The sequence below is a fragment of the Lytechinus variegatus genome, chromosome 2 (genome assembly GCF_018143015.1).
Source record: "Lytechinus variegatus isolate NC3 chromosome 2, Lvar_3.0, whole genome shotgun sequence".
In the NCBI taxonomy this organism is placed as follows: Eukaryota; Metazoa; Echinodermata; class Echinoidea; order Temnopleuroida; family Toxopneustidae; genus Lytechinus; species Lytechinus variegatus.
This window is the reverse complement of record NC_054741.1, coordinates 73,682,222-73,708,332: the sequence shown is the minus strand read 5'-3', so window position 1 is coordinate 73,708,332 and position 26,111 is coordinate 73,682,222. Positions and strand designations below refer to the sequence as shown.

Here is a 26,111-nt window from a genome sequence, read left to right as displayed (position 1 = left end):
AACAGATTGATCGAAGTCGCCCATTTTGTTCTTTAGATTTAGATTTAGATTTTATTCATTTTCCGTTCACAAAGCACAACAAAATCAAACAATACATAGTCAAATTCAAAGTACATCAATCGAAATAAGGTATAAACAATGAGAATTAATGCAAACTGAAGTAACTTGACCATAATAACTATGTAAAACAGAACGGAGGGGCTTGCCAAGAAAAGCGAAGCTTGTATGGGAGGCAAGCCCCCGTAACTTAGTTTCAATACGTATATTACAAAACTATAGTATAAAGGAGAGACGGAAGACAGTTTAAAAGGAGGCTATACAAAATATCGAAGGTAACAACGAGATGGGCTCTCTCAGACCTCTCAGTATCCTAGCCACTTAGCCACACCATGTTTTAACAATAACAATCTCCATCGATAGACCAATACAGTTTTGCCTCGGATGTCACCCAATTAGTTTCCAATTTTTACCTTTGCCAATCATGTTTGAAATGAAAAAAATTATTTTGTAATAATGTAATTATAACTGCATTAAATAATTTCTTCTTCTCCCCCATACTACGTTTCTTTATCTTTCTCCCTCTTTGCCTCTTTTCCCCTATTTTTTTAAAATTATTATTATTGCCAGCCGAGTGGGGGGGGGCACGCACCCCCCCCCATAGTTACGCCACTGCCCCCTTCCCTACTCATTACTAAAACAAGTTTCCAAAATATGACATTGAAAGCTTGACACTGTACGGAGTACTGGCGAGTTTTGTCAAAATGAAGAAAGAGAATCAATCATTAAAAAAAATGGCTCGTTTGCAAAATTATAACGCAAGGATTCTTCATATCCTAACATAATATATATATATATACAAGGGCGCCGGAAGCGGGGGGGGGGGGCACTTGCCCCCCCAAGAAAAATTTTTTGGGGGGCAAAACGAGATTTTGCCCCCCCCCCCAATGTGCCCCCCTAAAAGTAGAAAAATTATATTATTTAAGGACAAAAGCAAACGATGAAGGCACTTTTCTGCCTAAGAATTGTCATTTCCATTGTCAAAAATAAAAAAAATTCGCCCCTGACGGGGCAAATACACATCATAGTAAGCCTTGCGCCTTTTGACGAATATGTCCCTCTGTGAAACATACCTTTGATAAGCCCCTTTTCCATCTTATTACAGTGTGATTTGCATAAAATGGGGATTTAAGTGCTTATCGACGTCTGCCACGTCAGAACAGTATGACATTTTGAATTTGAAAAGACATTCATTAGAGTGTATGTTGTTTCTGTTGTTACGCTTCTTCTGCTTAATACACTCCTTGAAACTTATGATAATTGTGCTCTCTCGCGTCGTCCGTGTATGTAAATGTACATAAATAAGTATTTCTGAAAGGATAATGCATGAAAAATGTAATTTCTGGTATTTTGAGTCAATATAAGCGCATTACGTAATTTAATTGATCAGACACAAAAAACACATTTTGCGCGTAGATTTTATAGGTTCTCATAAACTCTGAGTATAGTCTTTCGTAGTGAATTATATGTTTAATTCTCAAGAAATTTATTTTTGAATTCTCTTAGAAACGCAACTTTTATACTCCATTTTTTACACAAAGTCCTTACGGGGGGGGGGTCCAACCCCCTCTCTCGCTCGATCGCTTCGGTATCTCACGCTGTCAAATATATTGTGCCCCCTTCGGGATTTTGCCCCCCCCAAAAAAAAAAAAAAAAAAAACTGAAAGTGTTCCGGCGCGCCTGTATATATATATCGATACATGTATATATATTAGGCCCTTCATATTTGAATGTTAAATTTTAGTTCACTCGTCGGAAAGAACGATGCAGCGACCTCAATCGACATTTTCACTGTTTAACGTTCTCTCAATTGTCCTACATTTAAAAACAGGTGGCGCGCCAAAAGCAAAGTGAAAATGAGTCGTGAAAATGAGCACAAGAATTTACCATGGTAAGGCGGAAACTTCGAATTTGATTACTCTATGCAGATTGAAAATTGAATTATGAATACTCGCTCACTTAAATGTGCTTTTATATATTTCGTGGTCTTAACAGTTAGTTAGTTGGCATGTTTCATTGTTTGTTAAAAAAACATCGTTAATCAAGTTGACATACATAACACAGAATTTGATAGGCGGGACTGAAGTGATGGTGTGAGATTTAGACATTTAGTAACACTAATTTTAAGTTCTAATCTAACGTTAAATTACTGCACTGACGGCTTGCAGCATATCAAAATATTTAGTGAACTCCGACTGATGTTACTCATGTGACTAGAATATGGTATTATTCTGCCAAAGACTGGCATTTTAAGGCCAAATTGTGGTTTAAAAGTTATTGGGGAATTCAGTCCCCCTGGCAGCCCTGCTGCATGCATGCTGACTGCTCTTCAAAAGTTGAAGTTGTTGTACAAAGTCTTGGCCACTCTAGGCAACACCCCCATACCTAACCATGTTAAGAAACTGGGACTCCACTCATGTGCATTTGGGCCGCCCTAGTTTAGAACTAAGCATTAATTTCATGATTTTTGTTTTTATCATGCTTAATATTAAAGTAGATCTAGGCCTAGACAGCTGGCAACCGTCTGTTTCGAGGAGTTTTTTAACATTTTTTTTTTCTCCTCGTACACAGACGGCTCGCTATCGTGCACCCACCATTAGGGGACTTGCAATGCAAAATCCCCCCGTCGGGGCTCTTCAATTTTTGTCTTTAATGAATAAAAATTTTGAAAATTAACGCGACCAAAATGCAAATTAATATTCTCTCTTGGCATTAATAGCCAAAAAACGGAGAAAAATCAAGTTAAAAGGGACAAAAACAGTGACTTACCTCAGCTGTCGCGCAAATTCACTGCCCCGTTTTATCCGATCTTAAGTGCATAAACATATGGCCATTGAGTCCCCTGTACAGATCGCGCTAGAACTTCGGTCTCTGTATTTGGTGAGTGAAGCCAACGGAGTTCAGCTGAACAACCAACATAACAGAGACCGAAGCTTTTGGTCTAATCTAGGCCCTAATAATGTTTAATCGCTACACTGGTTCTTTCCTTGAATTTTATGACCATTTCTCTTGTTTCTAACTGAAGTCTTGCGACAAACGTCGCGGTAGACAGCTAGAATAATTGTTCTCTTTCATTTTTGGTTTACAGGGTTGAGAAATATCGACCCAACTCACTCGATGACCTCATCTCACATACAGAAATCATCAACACCAGTAAGTAGACGGATGACTTACCACTTTGTCAAATGCCTTTTGATAATGATGATGTTGATAATAGTGATGGTGATTTTGATCATAATGGTGGTGTTAATGATCATGGTTATGATATGGTGGTAGTGATGGCTATGGTGATGGTAGTGGTGGTGATTATCATGATGATGGTGACAATGATGACGATGGTGGTGATGGCGATGATGTTGATGGTGGTGATAATGTTAATTCTGAAGATAATGGTGATACTTATGTTGATCATGATGATTTTATGATATTGATAAATGTAATTGATCTTGTAAAGGCAGTCATATACTAAACGATATTGATATCTTTTCACACATCTGATTGCAGTTCAGAAATTCATCAAGGAAGATCGCCTACCTCATCTGCTCTTCTATGGACCACCAGGTACAGGAAAAACATCCACCATCTTGGCGGTTGCTAAGCAACTCTACTCCCCCAAGGAATTCAACTCAATGGTCCTGGAGGTGGGTATCATGCTCAGGATTGTTAGAAGATGTTCTTTCTCTTTGGACTAATATTATTGAAGCATGTGATTAATCTTTTAAGTCAAATTACACTGTACTTCCTCAATTTTTCCCAATGATCGCAAGACTTTGTACGCACCTTAGCCTTATAGTGAAGACGTGCAAGACACTTTTTAAAAATCTGTATTGTGTGTAGTGTTGCCAATTTAATTACATGTTGCAATATCTCAAAGTGTAGAGCAAACTGCTTCCTCAGTTTCCACCCAATGCTCTGGAGACTGGCATACGCGTTGATCTCCGACTGTAGACATACAATTCACATTTTTAATGTGTTGAATGTTGAATTGCCAATACTGTATTGACAACAAATTGCAACAAATCCGGGAGTAATCTAGCATGGCAAACTACTTCCTCAATTTTCAGCCAATAGTCATGAGCTTTATTACACACCTTGGTATAGGAGTACAATATTTGAGTGTCGCAGAAGCTGTTGCTACAGGAATGACTAGTGGTGTTACAGTATATATTTTGTTGCTTTCATTAGGCTGCTAAGTTAGGTCAGGGATATTAGTCACTTTCAGTAATTTTTTTTATTTGAGTATTTACACATTTAATTGATTTAGAATGACCAACATCTCTCGTTCTTCTCTTAGCTCAATGCATCGGATGATAGAGGAATTGGTATTGTCAGAGGTAGTATCTTGAACTTTGCTAGCACCAGGACCATCTTCAAATCGGGTTTCAAGCTTGTCATCCTAGATGAAGCTGATGCAATGACCAACGATGCTCAGAACGCTCTAAGGAGAGGTAAGAATCGTTCTCAGCAAAAAATGAGGATTGATTAGTTGACAAATATATATCAAAGGATGTATTAACTTCATCCAAAATATAAAGTTATCTTCTGACATAATTAGGGTGGAGAGGTATACTGTTTCTTCTAGTGTATAATCATAGATACCTTAAAGTTTCAGACAAACTTGAAGTGATTAACTATCTAAAAGAGTGGCATATACTCAAGTTTAACTGTAAGCCATATCCAGGGCTCGACACTAGCGGCGGTCCGACGGTCCCAGACCGGTAAAAATCGCTGTTGGGCCAGTAGATTTTCAGAAATTGGAAGATTTACTGGTCCGACATGACCAGTAAAAAATATCATTGTCGGGCCAGTAATTTTTCCAAAAATAGCAAGATTTAAGGGTCCGACATGACCAGTAATAAAAACCATTGTTGGGCCAATAACTTTTCCAGAAATGGTCAAATTCACAGCAAACCATTTCCCCCCGTTCAATTCTGCAATTCACACACAGAATACACACAGAATGAATCGCACGTGTTACTAGAGTACTATACAGCATGCGTACAGTGTACATGTAGTCAGCCACACAATCCACATGGTGAATTCTCCACTGGCCGCACGAACGAAGCCTGGCTAAACTCTGGCAGAAATCTCTCACAGAACTGTCAAAATTCACGGTTCATACTCATGAAAGGCTCTTATAATGTCCATATTTCCTAAAAATTGGAGTAACTCTGTCATCTGTAAGCAGTAAAAGGGTAAATTTTCACTTCTGTTTGGTTCAAACAGATCGGGTCTCGGGTGGTATCGTCTGAATACATATAGCCCCACATATGCATTTATGTGTGTGTTGATACACTTGGTTTCTGACTTTCTTTCGTAGCTATTTTAATTGAGCCAAAAAAGAAACAAATTATTTATGATAATAGTTTTAGCTTTCTTCCTCTGTTTTCTTCCTGTTTTCTTTCCTTTTTTCTTTTCAATCTTTCTTTTAATTTTTTTTCTCTATTTCTTTCCTTCCTTCTTTCCTTCCTTCTTTCCTTCCTTCCTCCTTTCCTTCCTTCTTTCATTCCTTCTTTCCTTCCATCCTTTCTTACTTTCCTTCCTTCCTTCTTTCCTCCCTTCTTTCCTCCCTTCCTCCTTCCTTCCATCCTTTCTTTCCTTCCTTCCTTCTTTCCTTCCTTCTTTCCTTCCTTCTTTCCTTCCTTCTTTCCTTCCTTCTTTCCTTCCTTCTTTCCTTCCTTCTTTCCTTCCTTCTTTCCTTCCTTCCTTCTTTCCTTCCTTCTTTCCTTCCTTCTTTCCTTCCTTCTTTCCTTCCTTCTTTCCTTCCTTCCTTCCTCCCTTCTTTCCTTCCTTCCTTCCATCCTTTCTTTCTTTCTTACTTTCCTTCCTTCTTTCCTCCCTTCTTTCCTCCCTTCCTTCCTCCCTCCTTTCATCCTTTCTTTCTTACTTTCCTTCCTTCCTTCTTTCCTTACTTCTTTCCTTCCTTCTTTCCTTCCTTCCATCCTTTCTTCCTTCTTTTCTTCCATCCTTTCTGACTTTCCTTCCTTCTTTCCTTCCTTCCTTCTTTCTTTCCTTCCTTCCTTCCTTCCTTCTTTCCTTCCTTCCTTCCTCCTTTCCTTCCTTCTTTCCTTCCATCCTTTCTTACCTTCCTTCCTTCTTTCCTTCCTTCTTTCCTCCCTTCTTTCCTCCCTCCTTCCTTCCTCCCTCCTTTCTTCCATCCTTTCTTTCTTTCTTACTTTCCTTCCTTCTTTCCTTCCTTCCTTCTTTCCTTACTTCTTTCCTTCCTTCCTTCTTTCCTTCCATCCTTTCTTTCTTTCTGACTTTCCTTCCTTCTTTCCTTCTTTCTTTCTTTCTTACTCTCTTCGTTTCTGTCTTGCTTTCTTTTTGTCCTTCGTTTTACGGGGGGGGGGTCACGAAAGGCTAGAAAAATAAACTTGCGCCTTTTTTTAAATGTTTTCTTTACTTTTTGGGACCAGTAGATTTTAGGTTCGGACCAGTAAAAATTTGAAAAACTGGGTATCTACTGGTCCGACATGAATAGGTTGGACCAGTAGAAAAAATGGGTTAGTGTGGAGCCCTGCCATATCTGACAGTCCCCTGTGGGCAGAGCATGTGCCTAGGCCAAAGCAGTGGGCTGTGACACATGGTAGAGCTGTGCCTACCAGAACAATTCTTCTTGTATGGTTTTACGCTATTGAGACATCAATTTTCTATCACAAGTATATTGATATATGCATGATTGTTTAGTTTAATAATAATTTATTATGCTTAGACTCACAGTAATATATTCTACATGAAAAGAGAACAATCATTTTAATTTTCAAGCTGCCATTTATTATGATAATGATAGTGTAGTAATATTGTTCCATTTATATAGTACAGTATATCTATCTATCTATCTATCTCTCTATCTATCTATCTATCTATCTATGCCTTTTACAGTCGCTTTCCAATTTGTGAATGATGTTTTTTATGATTTCTTTCAATTTTAATTGTTTCCGTTCCACAGTAATTGAAAAGTTCACAGAGAACACTCGATTCTGTTTCATCTGCAACTACCTGTCCAAGATCATCCCAGCTCTACAGTCCAGGTGCACCCGCTTCCGCTTCGGTCCCCTTGACAACCAACAAATAGTACCCAGACTGGAGTATGTCGTTAGGGAAGAAAAGTAAGACAATGACCTTTAATTACAAAAGATTACTTTGAAAAAGCATTGTCACCTGGCATTAATAATAATAGCAATAATAGGAATTTATGTCGCATCATCTTTCAAGATATAATGTACTCTGAGGTGCACTATTATTACCTTGGCTTATAGTACCATGCTTATTTTACTCATTTCTCAGCAATTCAACATATTATACCAGAATCATAAGGTATTTAGTTACTTTTCTGTATGTACACTCACCAAACAAAGTTTGAAGGAGGTAGAAGGTTGGCTGGTCCGCAGCAAATATTGCGATCAGACTGCTTTCTCATTTTTTGCCCAATGCTCACGATTCTTAGCACACTTGGAGTGAAGATTGTGAATGTGTCACAATCTGTGTTACCATGATAAAACACTTTATAGCAATGAAACATAGATGGATCAATCAGAGCAAACTACTGCCTAGGATTTTACTTATCGATCATGAGACTTGGCACATACCGTAGATTGATCTTGGAGTGAAGACATACAAAACAGATTTATCGAATGTGTCAGATATGTTGCTTTTGTAATGGTAAATTATGGCAATAAATTGCGCTGGATTCATAAGATACACTAGATTTCTTAGGAAGTCATGAAGAGAGCATGAGATAATCTTGTGTCTTTATTTGTAAGATGGCTACAGGTGAATCTGACCAAGTTTAATCTCTTGGGACATAGAAATTTAATATGACTTGGGAGAAAATTTCACTCAGAAAATGTACACTGCCTCTTTGATTTAAGCAATTATTAGACTTATGAAAGGTCAACCTATGAAGATTTTATAGTTTGACATTATATTCCATCAGTTCAGTATTCTATTTGTTGCCATTACTTGATATGAGGATTAATAATTTCATATATTATTTTTCTGCAATGTCTTTTAGTGATTTCTTGAATGGTTTAAGAATTCTGTATTTCATTTTGTTTTGTAGTGTTGATATGACAGAGGATGGTAAAAAAGCTCTCATCACATTATCCAAGGGAGACATGAGACGAGTCATCAACATCTTACAGGTGTGTGATTTTATGTAACTTTTCTTGACATGATGGATGATTTCAAGTTTAGTGTTCACCTTTGTTGTTGATATTCTGCCAACTTGTACATTATCACAGCAAGCTAGTCCTGTGATGAATCTCATTATCTCTTTAAAAGGGATAATTTGTAAGTCATTGCTTTGATGAGTTTTGCAAAATTTCCTGCTACTTTTCAAACATTCTTTAATTATCTTTGTATACTTATTAATTTTGACAGTTATAGTGGATTTTTGTATTATCTTTCAGCCATCCAGTGATTTATTTGATGCTGCACTTAAAGATGTAGGTGATTTTTGCCAGTTGCCTTCACTTTACCTTGGTCAGGGGCGGCAGATGTAGACAAATGTATATCAAAATTGTGTTTGTGCCAAGGGAGATTTCATCTCTTTACTTTTAGCTTACCTGGGTCTGGGGCATGAGATTCAGAATAATGTTGTTGAGATCATTCATGGTCCACCATTTAATTAGACTTGTCCATGTGATTTTCTTTGTAGAGCACATCAATGGCATATGAGAAAGTAACAGAAGAGAACGTCTATCTGTGTACCGGTCATCCACTGAGGTCAGACATAGAGAACATTGTTAACTGGATGCTGAATGAAGACTTTACAGCAGCGTTTAACCGTATCCTTTTCATGATTTAATTGCCTGATAACAGATCCCTGTTGCTAAAATATTACTAGAATTGCAACCTTGATATCCAATGGTAACTTCCATGGTAGCAATGCTCAACAGCCATAGAAAATGAAGGATTCTAATGAAAGTATCATTGCATGGCAGATTTACCATAAAGTAACCTTCATGTAACAGTCCAGGTACAAATTTGTATAATTCATAGATATATAAGTTCTCTCCAAGGATTATTTTCCTCTGCTCAATTGAAGAAATAGCATTTCCATCCCACGTCTGAACTCAGGTTTCAGAGCTTAAGTTTAAATATGGAATCTTTAACAGTAGAGAATCAATTTTGCTTGAATGCTCCTGGGGAGTTGGGATAGTGGATACATTGGGTGATTTCAAGTTCAGTGTTGACCTTTTGGTGTTGGTGTTGGTCAATTTTTACATGATTATAACACCAAACCTAAAATGAAAATGGTCCTGAAAAGTCACTCACTAGTTGTTGAGATGTCAATGATGTGATCTGGATCAGTTTTACAAACTCTGAATAAGTTTTGGAGCTAGGGGAAGCAATCCAAATTTCAACACCAACACGAAGGCCAACACCGGACTTGAAATCACCCATTGTGTGTCAGCAAGTCAGCATCTGATGACTAGGGTTATTTTGTTAAAGTTGTAAATTCTTAGAGGAGCCACCTTATTGAATTATTAATCATGGGCTAATCACGGATTACAATAATTGTTATTATTATTAAACATCTATATTGTAAGTGTTTATCCTTGATGATACCTTGGTCCAGATATCAACCAGGTGAAGACAATCAAAGGCCTTGCTCTTCAAGACATCTTACTAGAAGTGCATACATATGTACACAGAAGTGAGTACAGTACTTATTGCATGGGGGGGGGGGGCAGCTGAATCATTCTAGTGATACACTAATGATCTGTTTGGATAAGAAAAAATTGTTCACATGCGATGATACTGAAAGGGAAGACCTATGGTGTCTTTGTAGATAGTGATAGAGAAATATTCACTTATCACTCGGATGCAAACTAAATGATGATTTTTTTTTACCATTGCCCAGTTTGCTACTTTGTGTGAGAACTGATTATTTCTTTACCACTCAGCATGATACTAATGATGATGATAATGAAATGTTTCATATATCATGTATCATAAAAATGAATTAAAACCCCTATGCATTCAGAAAAAAAAGGTGGAATAGAATGATAGGGCAGTGCCACATAGGGAAAAGAATACTCTGGAAATAAAACATACAAGTTTATTAGAATGAAAGAGTTGTGTCTTCAAGGGATTCTTAAAATACACTACTGTGTCAGCCTGTCTAAGAATATTGGGGAGCTTATTCCACAGATCTATGGCAGCTTCCTTGAAATGATCATGTACCACAGAAACGCATGCACAACGAATGAAAAGCTATATTGTATCATTCCATTTGATTGATATTTTGTCATTTCATTAATAGATGTATTCTAAATATGTCTCCAAAATAGCTGAAATGTATGGACCAAACATTTGTGTGTAGTCCCATACATCTATATCTTTGCGTTTGTATGTGATTCACTACAAAATGTAGACCTGTCGGTATTTCAAACATTTTGGTGATTGTAAAATCTTACACATGCACTAACTCATTGATGTTCAAAATTACCTGGTCAATTTGAAAGTGTTTGTTCCTTTTCCCTCATGACCGATAAACCTGTAACAATAAAGATACAATCAATTATATGCAATTAATTGTAACTAAGTCTGTGGCATACAATGTGCAAAAAAGTTACAATCAATCTCAGCATATCTCTTTATGTTACACCTCCTAGTCCTTGTATTTTTCTCTGTTAATTATTACTTATCTTTGATAACCATTGATATGGTTAGTTTCTTGCACACTGGTGCAAGTTTCTGAAATTTTTCTGCATGCATTTATTCATAATTATTTTTGATACACTCATAAAAGGGCTTGGTACATGAATATATATTTAACCCAGTTGTATGTTCATATGTTCACGTTCCAGTTGAATTTCCACAGAAGGTCCGGATATACCTCTTGGACAAGATGTCTGATGTTGAGTAAGTTCCAAAAGCCATTCAAATTAATCTGAACTTAATGTGGAAGCCATTAGTGCCAATATCATTTTTCTTAAGAGATACATTTACTGTCCCTTTGTAAAAAAAAACAAAAAATAAATTCCTGTTATGGTAGATATTAAAATTACTGCCCACACAGATTCATATTTTTTTAACAACTTAAAGGACAAGTCCACCCCAACAAAAACTTGATTTGAACAAAAAGAGAAAAATTCAACAAGCAAAACACTGAAAATTTCATCAAAATCGGATGTAAAATAAGAAAGTTATGACATTTTAAAGTTTCGCTTCATTTCACAAAACAGTTACATGTACATCTCTGTTGGTATGCAAATGAGGAACTGATGACATCACTCACTATTTCTTTTGTATTTTATTATATGAAATATTTCTATTTTCTCGTCACTGTCATGTGAAACGAAATTTCATTCCTCCCTGAACATGTGGAAATCCATTATTTTAACATTCTGTGCTTCAGGCAAGGAGGTCCTAATCATCAAATTCGTAAAAATTGAAATATTGTATAATTCAAACAATAAAAACGAAAGAAATAGTAAGTGAGTGACATCATCGACTCTCTGATTAGGATGTAACTGGCTCGTTCATATAACTATTTTGTTGAAAATAAGCGTAACTTTGAAATGTCATAACTTTCTTATTTTACATCCGATTTTGATGAAATTTTCAGCATTGTGCTTGTCTGATTTTTCTCTATTGATTCAAATCAACATTTTTCTGAGGTGGACTTGACCTTTGATAAAACAAAAGATAATGACTTCTTATGAACTGATAATCATATATAGATTGCAGTATGTTGTATTACTACCTTGAACTTGTTCATACTACAGAGATATGTACCAGTATTCCTCATACATTTTTTGCTTTATTTATTTGGATTGGAATATTATTTCTTTTTCATTGTTTTTAGGTATCGACTAGCAGCAGGAACCAGCGAAAAACTGCAACTCGGATCTCTGGTAGCAGCCTTCCAAAATGCACGAGACATGGTAGCAGCAGAGGCATGAATCTGAGTAAAAAGGAATTGATTGAAGGGGGGGGGCACAAATTTTATTATGATGGGGATGTGCCTCACAAAACCTCAGAATTGGGTCTAAAGATCTGACAACAAGGTGTAAAATACAGGGTCTTGGGACCTATGATCTATTGGGCAGAGTAAACAGGTTCTTGGGATATGCATGCTAATGATGCTATGTACCACAATCCAAGAGCATTCTTAATTTCTCTAGTGAACCCTCTTGGCCTATGTATATTCATTAGGTGCAGACCTTGCCCTTGCTTACCCAGACATCAAAGCTTCACATCCCCCTACCACATCATACATAAGAGGAATTAAGTGCCTTTGAAGCCTTAAAGGGGTATCCCACCTTGGTAAGAAAATTGTGTGAAACAAGAAAAATATGAAAGAAAGAATAAACTTTACAAGATATTGGGCAAGGAGTAAGGAAGTTATAGCTGTTTGAATAAGGAGATCACTAACACTACATTAATCTCAGATGACAATTTGGTAAATTCTGTTGGGGACAACTCCCTTTTATTGTATACTTAACATTTGTCAGGATTTTGTTATTTTCTCCTGAGTACTTATTGCGTTGGTAATCAAATCTAATATAGATAATGTATTGTCATATGATCTCATTAAAGAAAGAAGTATATAAATAGAATTATTTTATGGATTGGATCAAATGGAGGAGGAATCCTTTGATCACAATGAAATGCCTATGCCTGCACTTTGGAAGCCCACATAACTATAGTGCCAACAACTTACCAGTCAACCCATCAAAAGTGGATGTGAATAAAGAGAGATAAAAATCAGACAAACATAAAGCTGAAAATTTCTTCAAAATTGGAAGTAAAATAAGAAAGTTAAGACATTTTAAAGTTTCGTTTTTTTCACAAAACAGTTATATACACAACACGGTTTATAATTTTTGTATTTTGTTATATGAAACAAGTTATTTCCATTTTTGCAGATTTGACGATGAAGAAACATCTTCATTGAACAACAATAGGTTGCAACAATGGCTGTCCAACATATCATTGGAGGTATCAAACCTTGTTTCACATTATAATGAGGAAAAACTTAAGATATTACATATTCATAAAATAGATTTTTTTTAAATAGTGAGTGGGTGATGTCATTGGTTCCCAGTTTGCATACCAACAAAGATGTGTAGATAAATGTTTTGTTAAAATTAAGCAAAATTTTAGAATGTCGTAACTTCCATATTTCCATGTAATTTTGAATGAATTTTTAGCGGCATGGTAATTAGATTTTTTTTTCTTATCCAAATTCACTTTTTGTTGTTGTGGACTTGCCCTTGAAAAATTAATTTCTTATTGTTTGTTTGATTTAATTTATTTTTCTGCTTTACTGATTTTAGATGTTTCCCTCATTTTCATACTACTTTCAACTTTGGTTTGATTATCCTTTAAATCATATTGAAAGTATGTGTTTGTCATGATTTCTATTCTGAAAAAAAAATCAATACTTCTGACTTGGAAGAATCCAGTTCTTGTGGTAGCTGGACTCTACTTTTATTTGTATCATATAAATTCTTTGAAAAACATGATACAACCTAGATTTCAGCAATACATGATTAAATCAAGAGAAATACATAAAGTATAATTAATTTTTTTTTCTTCATAATAAATGATGAGCATGATATGCTATGAATCATAGAACTATTTTTTCTTGAAGGAAACTAGTCCTTGAAATTGATTTTGTTTGTGTCCTTGAAATGTTTATAAATGTTTCTGAAAGTTAAACTTTAAAGAAGCAGATATTAAATAAGAATTGTCACAACTTGCTTTGTAATTATTGCAAGTTCATAATACTTATACAAGTTTAATAAGAAAATAGATTGTGTTATCACTGTCAAGTAATTTGAAGAAAAAAACAAAAACAATGAGAAATCTAGTATCTATAGGCCAGACACTGCTACAGGTTCAAAGGTCATGTGGTGATAGCATTGTATATTGTGTACATAGCACTTCAATAAAGAATTTTGTATGTAAACAAAGTTGATACATGTATTATCTGTTGTCAGTATTTTCTGTCTTTGTGATTCTTGTTTGGACATGTTTTGATGCTAAAGCGCACTGGAGTCCTAAAGTTTAGTTTTCATTCAGAGACCAGAATTCTTTTTTATTTTATTTTTCAGTAAACCTTCAGATTTACAGTTGAAAAACTTAACCCATTACTTATGAAACTCTTTTCTTAAATCTTTAAATGTGCACATTTATGAATATTCATATATTATTACCATTTATTGCAGTAGTCTTTAATTTGGTTGGTAATTGTTTTCATGACAAAGTAAAAAAATGTCTGTGATTACAGACTAGTCATAGATTACTTTTGAGTGAAAGAGGTTGTGAAGTGGATGTGATTTCCTGTAAGTTTGATTCAAGCTATTCTTTGTTTCGCATCTTCAACTTTGCCTTTAACAACCCAACGGTTATTTCTCCTTGTTTTTGAAAACAGAAAACTAGGTATCATTACATATTGTGGACCATCATACTTGCATTTCATTGCAAAAATTGTCTTGAAAAAAAAAGCATGCAGTGAACTTGGTCAAATTTATCATTACTCTAATAAAGTTAAATAGGAATATTGTTACATCAGGGGGTTGATTGCCAGTACTGATGATAGCATGAAAGATCTTTACAAGGATTGTCTAGTATGATGCACTGTATGAGGTGCAATTTTTTAATAACAATTATAAATGTGGGTCAATGAGGCAGATTTTTCTCAGAGCCCATTTGTATTCAAAATATTTATCGATTCTATGATAAATTTCAAGTTCAAACTTATTTCAAAGTCATTTTCAGTTTCATAATTAATTGTAATATGGATAAAACCTGTGCTAAGCCAAGGGCCAAAATATGTTCAGCATCACTGAAATGACACGAAGCAAGTCTTAGGGTGTGTTTATGCTTCCATTGCGAGGACACAATCAGCGATTTCAAACGTCGATTCAAAACACCGATCGTAAACGTGGTTCAGGGAGTGCTGTTCATGCTTAACTTTTCAGAGCAAATCATGATCTCCAGCTGGCTTCGCATCGTAAAGCGAGGTCAAATTGGGTGCGCCTTTTTTCGAAAGTTTTTACATGGAGATAAGCATGGAGCAATACGACTGTATTGCCCGCGGATTTTCATCTCCCGGAAGCATGTACCAAATGACGTCATTTTAAACACGTTTACGATCGTGGTTCTGTTTATACTTCCCAGAAAGCCTGATTCTGGTCAAACGACGTTTACAAACACTTTTGTGAGTTTACGATCGGCGTTTTGAAACAGCATTTAAATGAAAGTAAGCATGGACGCAACCGTGTTTTGGACTAACCACGTTTGGAAACACTGATTCTGGCCTGAAAAGTGGAAGCATAAACACAGCCTTAGAGTGACACAACCAAGCATCCTCAGGATGCTACATTGGGCAAATGTAAGCAATTTGAAGGCATTTAAAGATTGACTAAAAAAAACTTAAAAATGGTAAGGGGGAGGGGTCTTCCCCCCAGGATTCACATTGTACACATGAACTGATGAATTCTGTTTTTTATAGTATAAATTCCAGATATGGATTTAAATCATTTGATATTTCAAAACAAATCCAAGGATTCATATGATCTAATTTGAGTGGTCTGTTGTGGATTTATGACTTAAAACCAATAAAGTTTGAACTAAGTCTTTAAAAAGCATACCCACAAATTATTCAACATACTAATGCCTATTGTATTAACTGCCATAATTCAGTCTACAGCGAATAAGCCATTTCAAATGTATAAAGACAACTTAAAAAAGAAAATGTGATAAGAGAAAAAATCAGCCTAGTTTGAAGACCTTTCATAAACTAATGAAAATTGAGCTCACTTTTAAATCAATGTTCAAATACATAATGTATAATTGGCGACTTATTTCACTTTAACAGATGCAGGAAATCTATCATAACGGCATCTCATACAGCGCATCATAATAAATCGGCAACACGATAACTCTGTCCTTGCAAAGATTCTTTCATGCAATCACCTCTTGATCTCTTTATACTGATTTCTTTATTTTTAAAGTATTTTCTTACTATTTGCATGTTTCTATGTCTGCCCCACTCCCTCTCTCATTTCCTGTATCTTTTCTATCACTCTTCAATACTATGTTACTATCCAAGTACCTCACCCTCTTAAACTCTCGCGTCCAGCAACATAAAAATTAAGAATATCAATACACAAATATGTTTTTCACTATCTTTGCAGTTTATTTCCAAATTCCCTCATTCACAAAGAGTACAATAACCTCTGTTGGAGCAAACGTGTGAAAAGGACATAATTGTAACAAGTTTTACATGTAGTCTCATTCACACACTTCATTATGGATGCAAAATTTTCTTGTTCAAGCTGCAAAATATGTAATTACTATACATTTTTTACTTTTTAAGTGGGGGTGATAGCAAGAGAGCTATTGTAAAGCTAAAATCAATTCTAAAATTCAACTTTTTAAAAAGGATGCATAATTAAGTCATCAATTTCAATAGGTTCTAGAATTCTTATATGGCAAAGTATTCTCTTGTAAAATGTACATGTAGGTAGAACATTAATAGTGGATAAATAGATGAAAGAATATAAAAAAAACAACAGCAAAACTATAAACGTATAAAACTTAAAACAAAATATTAATGTAATTCAACCCTTGCATTGATTGAACTACAGTCTGTATCACACTCAATTGGAGTGAACCTTTCTATGCAAAAATGGATGGAATCCACTGAATGATAAAAAAGAGGAATTTTGGAAGATTTTGTATCAAACATATGTTGTTTGAAAGACTGCAATTCTAACATGAAGAGGGGAAAAATAAATTTGAACTGATAAATGAATTAAAACGAAATGAAGAAACACATACACTGGTAAAATTTTAAGTCAGATAAGTTGCATAGATCAAATAAAACAGAGGAAAATGAAAATGGTATATGTGTCTGAACTACAATCATCCCTGCTTGCTACATGTAAATTGATTATAGAAAACGATTAAGTGTAGAAAATAGAAATTTGGATTAAGAGATTTTTTTTTTAAATGCTAGAAGTGAAATTTCACTTGCTATCAAAATATGATTTTGGTAAAAGCAGTGATAATGCATGGAAACACAACTAAGTGAAATTTCATGAATATTCGTTCAGAAGATGAAATAATCCAAGGGCTGACTGCACAATCAAGTCCTTTCATGCCTAATTGTGGATTTTTATGTGCGTGTGAATATCAAGAACGTCACTGGATCAGCTTACCAGAACAATAGGGGTAGACAAGGGTGTGTCAACAATATGGTTGAATGGGCATGTTTACACATGTCTGTGTTTCAACATACTTGCAACATTATATTTTCACTAGGCATAGCAGATTATACAGCAAGTTACAGCAAGTTACTTGCCTGGGATATATGCCTGGTGAAATTAAAAGTACAACAGCATGTGAATATTTCACACACACACATATATGTAATAGTGAAATAAATAAATCTTCAAGGAGTGTTGAAAGAAAACTGAAATCAATTGCAATTTTTTTTTTCAAATCCAAAATCAATTAGTGGCATGTTTGCAATTGATACCTAGGCTCTGTAACAAAACTTGAAGACAAATTACTCAATTAACATCCCTATCCCACAATATCTTCTTGATATACATGTATGCCCTTTGGAAATATGTAGAGTTGTTGACCAACCATGAGAAATCTACTCAAAATTAACAGTGGCACATTCAAATTTCTACCACACATAATATGTACAGGCATGAATTAACAAGACAAATACTACATGTAGTTGAACATACAAATGAAGACATACTTTTTCTTTTGAGGTAAAATGATCAAGATGTGTAAGAAGACAGTACGGATTTTAAATTCCTGAAAGTGTAAAATATTAGAATTTCGGAATGCTTAATATTTCTTCCAGAAAACATTTAATAGTGGAATAGAAAATTTTGAGTGAAATTGTGTAAATATTGTGAATAAAATTACAGTGTAATATCCATAGGATACATGTACATATACAGGAATATTACAATTAAAATAATTAGTCTACATGTACATATATCTACATAAATTTAGGGAAAAGAAATGATGGTTTCTGATAGTCATGCTATTCCTTGAAAATCTCTGCCAAAGAAGAAGCCATACACTGCAGTAGAGTAAAAACATTTCAAATGATGTTTTTTTTTAATATATACAGTGAATCATATTTTCTGAGTTGAATTATATCATGTTGATTGATGTAATGGCCTGTATTCTAAAAGCCAGTTCAATATAGACCATGGTATATATCAGTGCTTTAATTATAGGTAGCCTAAAATCTTGTTTACATGTTCATTGAATGACCCTTATCTTTACTTTGCAATTTCTTCATGCTTCAATGGTGATGGAAACTATATTAGTTATTATTATTCCAAGACCGTTTTAAACAATTTTAGTCTAAGTCTAAGCAGCTTATTAACTGAAAATGTAATGTTAGAAATTTGTTTCACATTTGGCTATGCAAAGTTCCAAACCACAAATTTAAATTAAACCAGAATTCAGAATCAGACCATTGTGGTTCTAGTTAGCCTCCTTACCCTTGAATTAAGAATCCCCAAAATGTATGTGAAATGATTGAGCAAAGGGAGAGAGGAGTTATGCATAAAATTGATTACACCTTTGAATTATCACGAATCTTGTAATCGATGTCTAACAGTACAGGTTTTGTAATAAAAAAAATTAGAAATCCAAAAATTGGCATCAAATCAGGAAATTGGTAACAAATCGGGAATTGAAAGCATTGCTTTAGATTTCCAAAAAGAAAATATTTGATTTTGAAATCCCTAAATTGGCAATGTTGGGAAATAAATTACATAATGTACTTTTTGGAATTCTAGGTTTCAAGGAAAGATTTAAAATCTTCAAATAAGGAAATTCAGAAATGATAGCAGTAGCCTATGGATTCTATAAAGAAAACAGGAATTGAAATGCCAAAATTGGTAAAAAAAAATCAATTCTCATTTGCTTTTTCAATTGAATAAACAAAAAATAAAGAATATGGGTCTGACAGGATATTTCATCTTCATATGGTAAGACACTCTGTATGAAAGTTACATGTATCCAATGAGTAAAATACAATATTTGATATCCTAAAAATGCATCATTCATAGTACCTATTAAAGGGTAAAAAATATATACATCAAATTTCACACACTGTCTTACTTACGCCAAGGATTCCCTTTTAACAACAAAGAAGTTACGTACATGTACCTTGATCAATAATAGGAATTGAACATGTATATTGCATGACTCCACCGACTCATCCTATATGAATACTTCATGAATGGGATAATAAAAGTGAAGACATTTGTTGGGAGCAATTCCTAGTCACAGTAAAGTTTCATAAAATTTGCATCAATTATATATTAAAATAAGAAAGGAAGTATTTTCCCTTGAAAGGATTAGGATGCCATCCCCTAATGAAATTGAATTTTGCTGACAATACTAATATATTATTTCAGGAAATAAAAATTCAATTCAACAGATACAATATTGTGCTCTATGTATTAATTTTTAAATTTCATTTCTCCAGCGTATTTTACAAGTCTCATGACCGCCTCGTAATTACTTGCAAATTGCAATTGATTTGAATCAATCTTAAATTACGATTGAATTCAATTACTGGCAAGTCTTCATGAAACAGAGCCCTGAAAATCATTTATATTTATAAGTCACAATCTCAATTCAAGTGTGCGTCCACTGTAAGGCATTACAAATTTCTGATAGAAATAAGAGTAGATTCCCTGAATATTCCTTCAAAAGAATCAATATATCCAAGTGAGTAAAAACCTCATAAAATATGTATTTCACTTTGGACTTTCTACAAATATTATTTACAAGAAAAAATAATTTTGTTATTATGCTACACTGTACAAAAATCATACAAGTTAATTTCAATGTACATGACATAGTGGCATGTATGGAATGCTCATGAGTACGATGTATCACTTGTATGTGTTGATAAAATCAATGACATTACACATCACCACATACTTGGATTTCATATATGTACACCACACACGCCTGAGAGGTTAAAATATGACAAAAAATATATATGTACAAATATTCTAAAAAGATCAGCGTAGAGGTAGACTTTATGTCTATTCAAACAATTTTCATCTTTTCCGAAGGTTTGCAAGATTGGTATGCATACTTCACTGATCTATCTATATGTAACGACAACCTTTCCCCTTTACACAATTGTCAATTAACTATTAATTTTGAGGCACATAAAGTTTGAGGTTTTCAGTTCCTAGATGAAAGGAATGTAATATTGTATTTTTTTATCATTGCTGATAATTCCATACAAAACAATGTCACATTTGCTTATATAGGTTTTAATCCATCTTAGACCTTGGTCACATTTGCTCTACGGTGGCCGTACGGCGAGTCAAAAACAGCCGTTTTATTCACATTTATTCAAACCATCTATATGTAGCTGGTATAAAAAAATGTTAAAACGGCTGTTATTGACTCGCCGTAGAGCAAATGTGACTGAGGTATTACTAACTGTCAATCTCCATAACTTTTAAGAAGAGCAACTTCATCTCATTTTCACTGCTTTCTGTGCACTAGGCATTTCATTATACATTTGTGCAAATTTTCCCTTCATTGATGCTCTCCTTGCCCTTGTCATATGCATGTTCATAATCTTTGACCTTTTGGTAGCTGACCTGGTCAACCTTGACCCCATGACAACATTGTCATCTAGACTCAGCCTTCTCCTTGGGGATCTCCTTGATGAGATTTTCTTTGGTGGAGCAGAGCGGGCATTACGACCAGGAGTGGGTGGTTTGCACTCGTACAGCACCTCAATGGGTCCATTCTTTGTCATAAATGTTCTCTTGGCCTTGACTTTGGTTGGGGTGTCCTCAAAGCTCCTCTTCATTGCCTCGACATCGTAAGCATACTCCACCTCGATGGGTCCGCTCTTTGTCATGATAGTTTTCTTTGGGTTGTTCTTCGGAGGGCACCGCTGCTTTGATTTTTTGGCCTCCGCGTCAGGGTCATACGCATACTCTACCCTGATACCGCATTTCTTGGTATGTATCACCTTGTAGATTTTGTCACCTGAGCCCGTTCGATCCCCAACATTCAACTTTTTAATGCCATTCTCCTTTTTTATGCCATTCTCGGACTTCTGCTTCTTTGACTTGGGCAATTCCAGACCATCCGTGTAGCGCCGTTTATACTGAGGGGCAGGGATGCTGCCGTATTGCCTTCGCTCCTTGTTAGACATACAGTAGAGACGATTATAGTTCTCCATGGAGGTAAGCTTGGTGCAAGCGTGACGACGGATCAACGCTGGCCTGTTGAAGTTGTCCCCGTTTTCATCCACCTCTTTGTTGTCCTCCTCTCCTTCGATTTTGAGTCCAATGTTCTGCCACTCCTTGACAGAATCTAGATCGATTTGGTCACCCTCATCATCTATGACCTCGGGGTACTCAAAGAAGACAGAGATGACTGAGATATTATCTGCTCTCAAGAGATGGTAGTTCCACAGATCCATAGCTCGTTTCACCAGCTGATGTGAAACTGTTTCTGTTGAAATCGCTCCCTGTAATACAAAGATAGAAACGAAAATTAATGTCTCAGCCATTGCCAGATCTGATATATAATGCACACCTACCAGTAATTCAAAAAATGTTGAAAAGATTTCATTATCTCATCAGGTCATCACTCCCATATGCATTCATGAAGCCTGTTTAATAAGTATTAATCTATTGGATCTTTGTGACTTTTGACCTTCTAACACTCAAATCTGACCAGATTTGAATTTGTTCCATCAAATAGTTCTTTAGTTATTACAAGAGTGAGATATTGAGCTTTGACCTTGATACCCCCCCCCAAAAAAAAAAAAAAAAACTAATAATGATTAGATCATTGGCACCAAGTTTCTGGACCCAGCGATTCTTCAAATTAAAAACAAAATAAAATTCTTCATCTATTATAGGTATTTGGCAAAACCTTTTTTTTTTATCTGACTAGGAAGCAGGATAGCAAAACACCTCATCACTTTTCTGACTCAAATCACTAATATCTAGGTTCCAGTAAAGGAGACCTATATTGTTCTGTATTTGCTGGTGCATTAGGTAATTTGCAAACTCAACACGAAAGTTACAGCACAATCAATTGCTCAGCAATCATTTGCTTCTGCTTTAGGGAAAAAGGTGGACATTAAATGGAGAACACTGTTTATGGGGAGACATCAATGCCCCAAACAAGAAAATGAGGTAATGCAACAGAACATACCAATCCCCTTCCCACGTTAAATTTCATTGAGAAGTTTTTAATTAGAATGCCAATATTGTTTGACAAATATAAATAAAAAGAAAATGGAACATGATATTCTCAGTAAGAATTTATTCGCATGAATTATGCTGATGTTATCTGAATCTGATAGCATGACAGACACGGCTCAATGAATCTTATTACTGGTACATAGCACAAGTTTCACTGACTTCAGCAAAATATGATTTTACAAAACTCATATTTACCTGCTTAGCGCGAATCATGTCATATTTCTCCACAATCTGTACCGAAGCTTCGCTTGTGACCATGTTCCAGAGACCATCACTGCCTAAGATTAGAAACCGTTCTGAATGTGGATCAATAACCCTGTGAGATATGTCAGGTTCTGGGGATACAATGTACTGGCCGTTTTTGAAGTTATAGCTCCATAGATCACCTGAAGATAAAGGTAGATTGAAATGGATTTGAGATTATTAGTGAAAGCTTGATTTTAACACCTCGATAAATACATGTAAACTAAGTAATAAAAAAAAAAAAAAAGTACATGTATAAATTAATAAAGCCAAAATTAGGAGCTAATGAATAATAAAAATATAAGAAAACAAAAGCATAAATTATGACTGCCTGCAGTCACACAAATACTTCCACCATTGCCAGACCATGAATACATTACACACTTAAATAAGCATAAGGGGAAGTTCCCCATACGGAAAAGTAAAAATACCCGAAAAAAATAATACAAAATATTGATGAAGGTTTGAGGAAAATCCATCAAAAATAAGACAATTATTAGAAAGTTTTAGTTGTGATATCATAAACAAGCAGTTGCCCCATATGTTATGCAATATAAAATGCATGAATTCTTTATGGTTCATGGCTAAAAAATCATTTTCTTTCAGGAGTAAGGGTGAAATTTCATAAAAATACTGGAAGTGCAATGAAAACTTGATTTTTTTTAAATGACATTTCATTGATTTATTTTAATACACAAAATATAGTATATCTGCTCACATCTGACACCAAAAAAAAAACAGAAGCTTTTATTAACTTTGCAAATCTTTTAAGTATATTCCTGAAACCTTAACCAATATCTTATTCTTAATTGTTTTTTTTTATATTTTATTCAATACCCTTTTTGTCAGGCGGACCTTCCCATTTAATCATGATTTTTCCCACTGGATCTGAAATTATTTTGAAAATACATGATTGTATCACTTGTATGTCCTTGACAAAACCATATTTGCCCTCATCTTTAAATTCATAACAATGCAGGCTACAGATAAAATTAGGAAAGATTTAAATTGATGACACTTAATTTTGTGGTGCATAACTTCAAGAAAAAAGAAATCTTTTTTCTTCAAATCTTTAGGATGATGGATCATCCAGCTTAAGTTTCCAGTTATGATTTTAATTCAATTTATAGTAGGTCTTACTTGGCTTTAAAGACACAAAGAAATACATATAATGATGCAGATGAGGGCACAGTACACTGTACGTTGCATTTTAGTACATTGAGAGATATCACTGAAACTGTAAACCACAAAGACAACTCTATCTCATCATCTGTGATTGCTGCTGAATAGCAATAGTAATTACCTAAAGATCTGGCTACTGCTAGGAAAGGTATATCTGTCAGTTCTGTATTTCTTGTGATAGGCCCAGTATGGTCTAGGCTGGGCCTGGACCAAACCACTCTCTGCACACCGGCCTTGTCTTGCACCCGACCTCCAGCACTCTCTATGCGCTCTATCTCTTCTGCATCGCTGGGTTTATGATCAACGGTCAGCATCTCTGCGACTATTCTCTCATTGGGTGGGATGTATTTGCTGTTGCAGCTAATACTCCCCATTTTGCTCTTTCCAAGCACTATTCTGGAATCTCCTACATGGGCTGTATACATGTCAGTCCCACATATAATCACCATGCTACACGTTGTGCCTGCTGTACTGGGATATCCGGAAAGAGTTTTTGGCCAGGATGCTGGAGAATGAAGCAGAAGAGAGGTAGCTTGATTAATAAAGATGTGAATTTACAAGTTTGAAATTTCAGTTGATTTATTATCTCTACTCTTATGACGATAGTCACAGTGCTCACTTACAGTGGATATTGTTGGTCCATTCCACTAAAAACATCGTGGAAGGTAAAAAAAAACCCATGTCCATGGTACAGCTGGTGGGTGAAAGCGTATATAATGGAATCAAGGGTGATTTGAATTATGGAAGCGCATAATACTGTCACTGTCATGTACTAGTACCATACACTTAACCCACCCCCCCTTCTAACAGGTTTTTCTTTCCCCTCCCTCTCAGTCTCAACACTGACATATTAGGACCAAGATTGAAAAGGAAATGACCCATTTTCTTACTTTGAAATCGGGCAATTTCTTTCTTTCTTAGAATCTTGGTGAGCCATCTACTGATATTGGTCTATTTACCCCCCCCCCACCCCCCCCCATACGTACTAGGCTAAGCATTTTGTCGTCCCTCTCATATAATATATCATCTTTTGAACTCGAGTTTTTGTTTAAATCTTTTTTAAAAAATTGTCCGCGAAGTTAGATTAGATCTCATCTAGGCCTAACGTTAAGACTTTTTAAGAACAGCTTTCCAATTCCAGCACACTGCACATTCGTCGATCGGAATAGAATTTTGACTTCGCAATACCGGCAAGCCCCTTGACTATGTTGACCAAACACTAAGCCTACATCACATTTTTTGTCAATTATTTTATAGTTTACACATACTAGATGTAGGCCTAGGCTAGGCCTACCTTCTTGCCATCAATTTAGTAGCCATTAATATTAGAATTTGTTTTGGATAAAGTTTGAATATTTTTTAATGAATTTGAAGGCTTTAAAGTTTAAGTTTAGTATGATGAATAGATCTAACAAGTTAAATCTATTTTTTAACTATCCGTGATTAAGTTTGGACAACCCATTTTCAGCAGTGTCATTATCTCATTCTAACTCGACTAAGACCCAAGTAGTAAGGCTTGAGCTTGTTTTTTAGTTCGAGTAGACCCTACCGGTATTTATTTCAAATCAACCATGTCAACATTTTTCTGGGGTGGACTTGATTTTCTATCAAGATCCACGTCCACGAGTACTTACGTCTCTCCTTCCACATTCCCTCTTGAGTAACACGAAATGCCTCCTGAATCGCGTACATAACCTTTCCCGGTTCGCGGGAAAAGAACCCATCTTGTTCCTTGATATTTTTCCACAGATGATCACGGGCATACACTGCGGCCTCTTTCCCTCCATGTCCATCGAACACAGCGAAGCATGCATAGTCGGCGTCTTGTTCTCTGTCAAAAACAATACAAATCATGTCTTCCATGTATTTTCTTCCTCCCTGTGTTGAGTCGCTAGATACCCTTAATCCTATTACACGTTTTCTATTTGGATTTTTCTTCATAGGACTAGAAACAGTCCGATATTGTTCCACACTTTCCATGTTTTCGGTCCTCCCGTCGCGCCGTTTCCTATCGAAAATGTTCTTTGTAACGCGCCAATATTCACACACGTCGGCTATATATGTAAACTTCGCTGTGGTTGAATCATGCGCTAACTTGTTCTTGTCCCATGCTCCGATTCGTTGATTTCATTCAATGAATGCTGCTGAAGCCAAGACGGAAGTGACGAATGAATACATTGATCAAAGGTCATCGATATCCGAACGTAAACAAAGGCGGCTGATCAAAACATGTTTTCAAGATTCAAGATTCTTGAAAGATTCTTTTATTGGTCACTGTACGCATACAAAGAAATTTGGTTTTCAATGGCTTTAACAATAACGATGAAAAGTACAATACGTCGTAACAATTTTGAAATTATT

At 35.3% G+C, this 26,111-nt stretch overlaps 2 protein-coding genes across 2 annotated transcripts; one reads left to right on the top strand and one right to left on the bottom strand.

Moving 5' to 3' along the window:
• Positions 1–1,856: 1,856 nt before the first annotated feature.
• LOC121408976 (replication factor C subunit 5-like) lies at positions 1,857–12,846 on the top strand. Its single transcript, XM_041600726.1, has 10 exons — positions 1,857–1,948; positions 3,146–3,210; positions 3,562–3,698; positions 4,352–4,505; positions 7,007–7,166; positions 8,120–8,201; positions 8,717–8,846; positions 9,641–9,718; positions 10,875–10,929; positions 11,876–12,846. Exons 1-10 carry the CDS (start codon positions 1,914–1,916, stop codon positions 11,970–11,972), a joined length of 993 nt encoding a protein of 330 aa, XP_041456660.1. The 5' UTR covers positions 1,857–1,913; the 3' UTR covers positions 11,973–12,846.
• A 3,360-nt stretch (positions 12,847–16,206) lies between these two features.
• LOC121408974 (protein phosphatase 1E-like) lies at positions 16,207–25,881 on the bottom strand. Its single transcript, XM_041600725.1, has 5 exons — positions 25,385–25,881; positions 23,872–24,255; positions 22,521–22,711; positions 20,533–21,580; positions 16,207–20,390 (listed from the first exon to the last, which is right to left on the bottom strand). Exons 1-4 carry the CDS (start codon positions 25,728–25,730, stop codon positions 20,567–20,569), a joined length of 1,935 nt encoding a protein of 644 aa, XP_041456659.1. The 5' UTR covers positions 25,731–25,881; the 3' UTR covers positions 16,207–20,390; positions 20,533–20,566.
• Between the last annotated feature and the right edge of the window lie 230 nt (positions 25,882–26,111).

Excerpts from the sequence above, each read along its gene's own strand:
- LOC121408976 (XM_041600726.1), top strand. The coding sequence starts at position 1,914 with ATGAGTCGTGAAAATGAGCACAAGAATTTACCATG. Across the intron at positions 8,202-8,716 it reads GAGTCATCAACATCTTACAG|AGCACATCAATGGCATATGA; the intron begins GTGTGTGATTTT and ends TTTTCTTTGTAG. Across the intron at positions 8,847-9,640 it reads CTTTACAGCAGCGTTTAACC|ATATCAACCAGGTGAAGACA; the intron begins GTATCCTTTTCA and ends ACCTTGGTCCAG.
- LOC121408974 (XM_041600725.1), bottom strand. The coding sequence starts at position 25,730 with ATGGAAAGTGTGGAACAATATCGGACTGTTTCTAGTCCTATGAAGAAA. Across the intron at positions 24,256-25,384 it reads GGGAATGTGGAAGGAGAGAC|CATCCTGGCCAAAAACTCTT; the intron begins GTAAGTACTCGT and ends TTCATTCTCCAG. Across the intron at positions 21,581-22,520 it reads ACATGATTCGCGCTAAGCAG|GGAGCGATTTCAACAGAAAC; the intron begins GTAAATATGAGT and ends TTTGTATTACAG.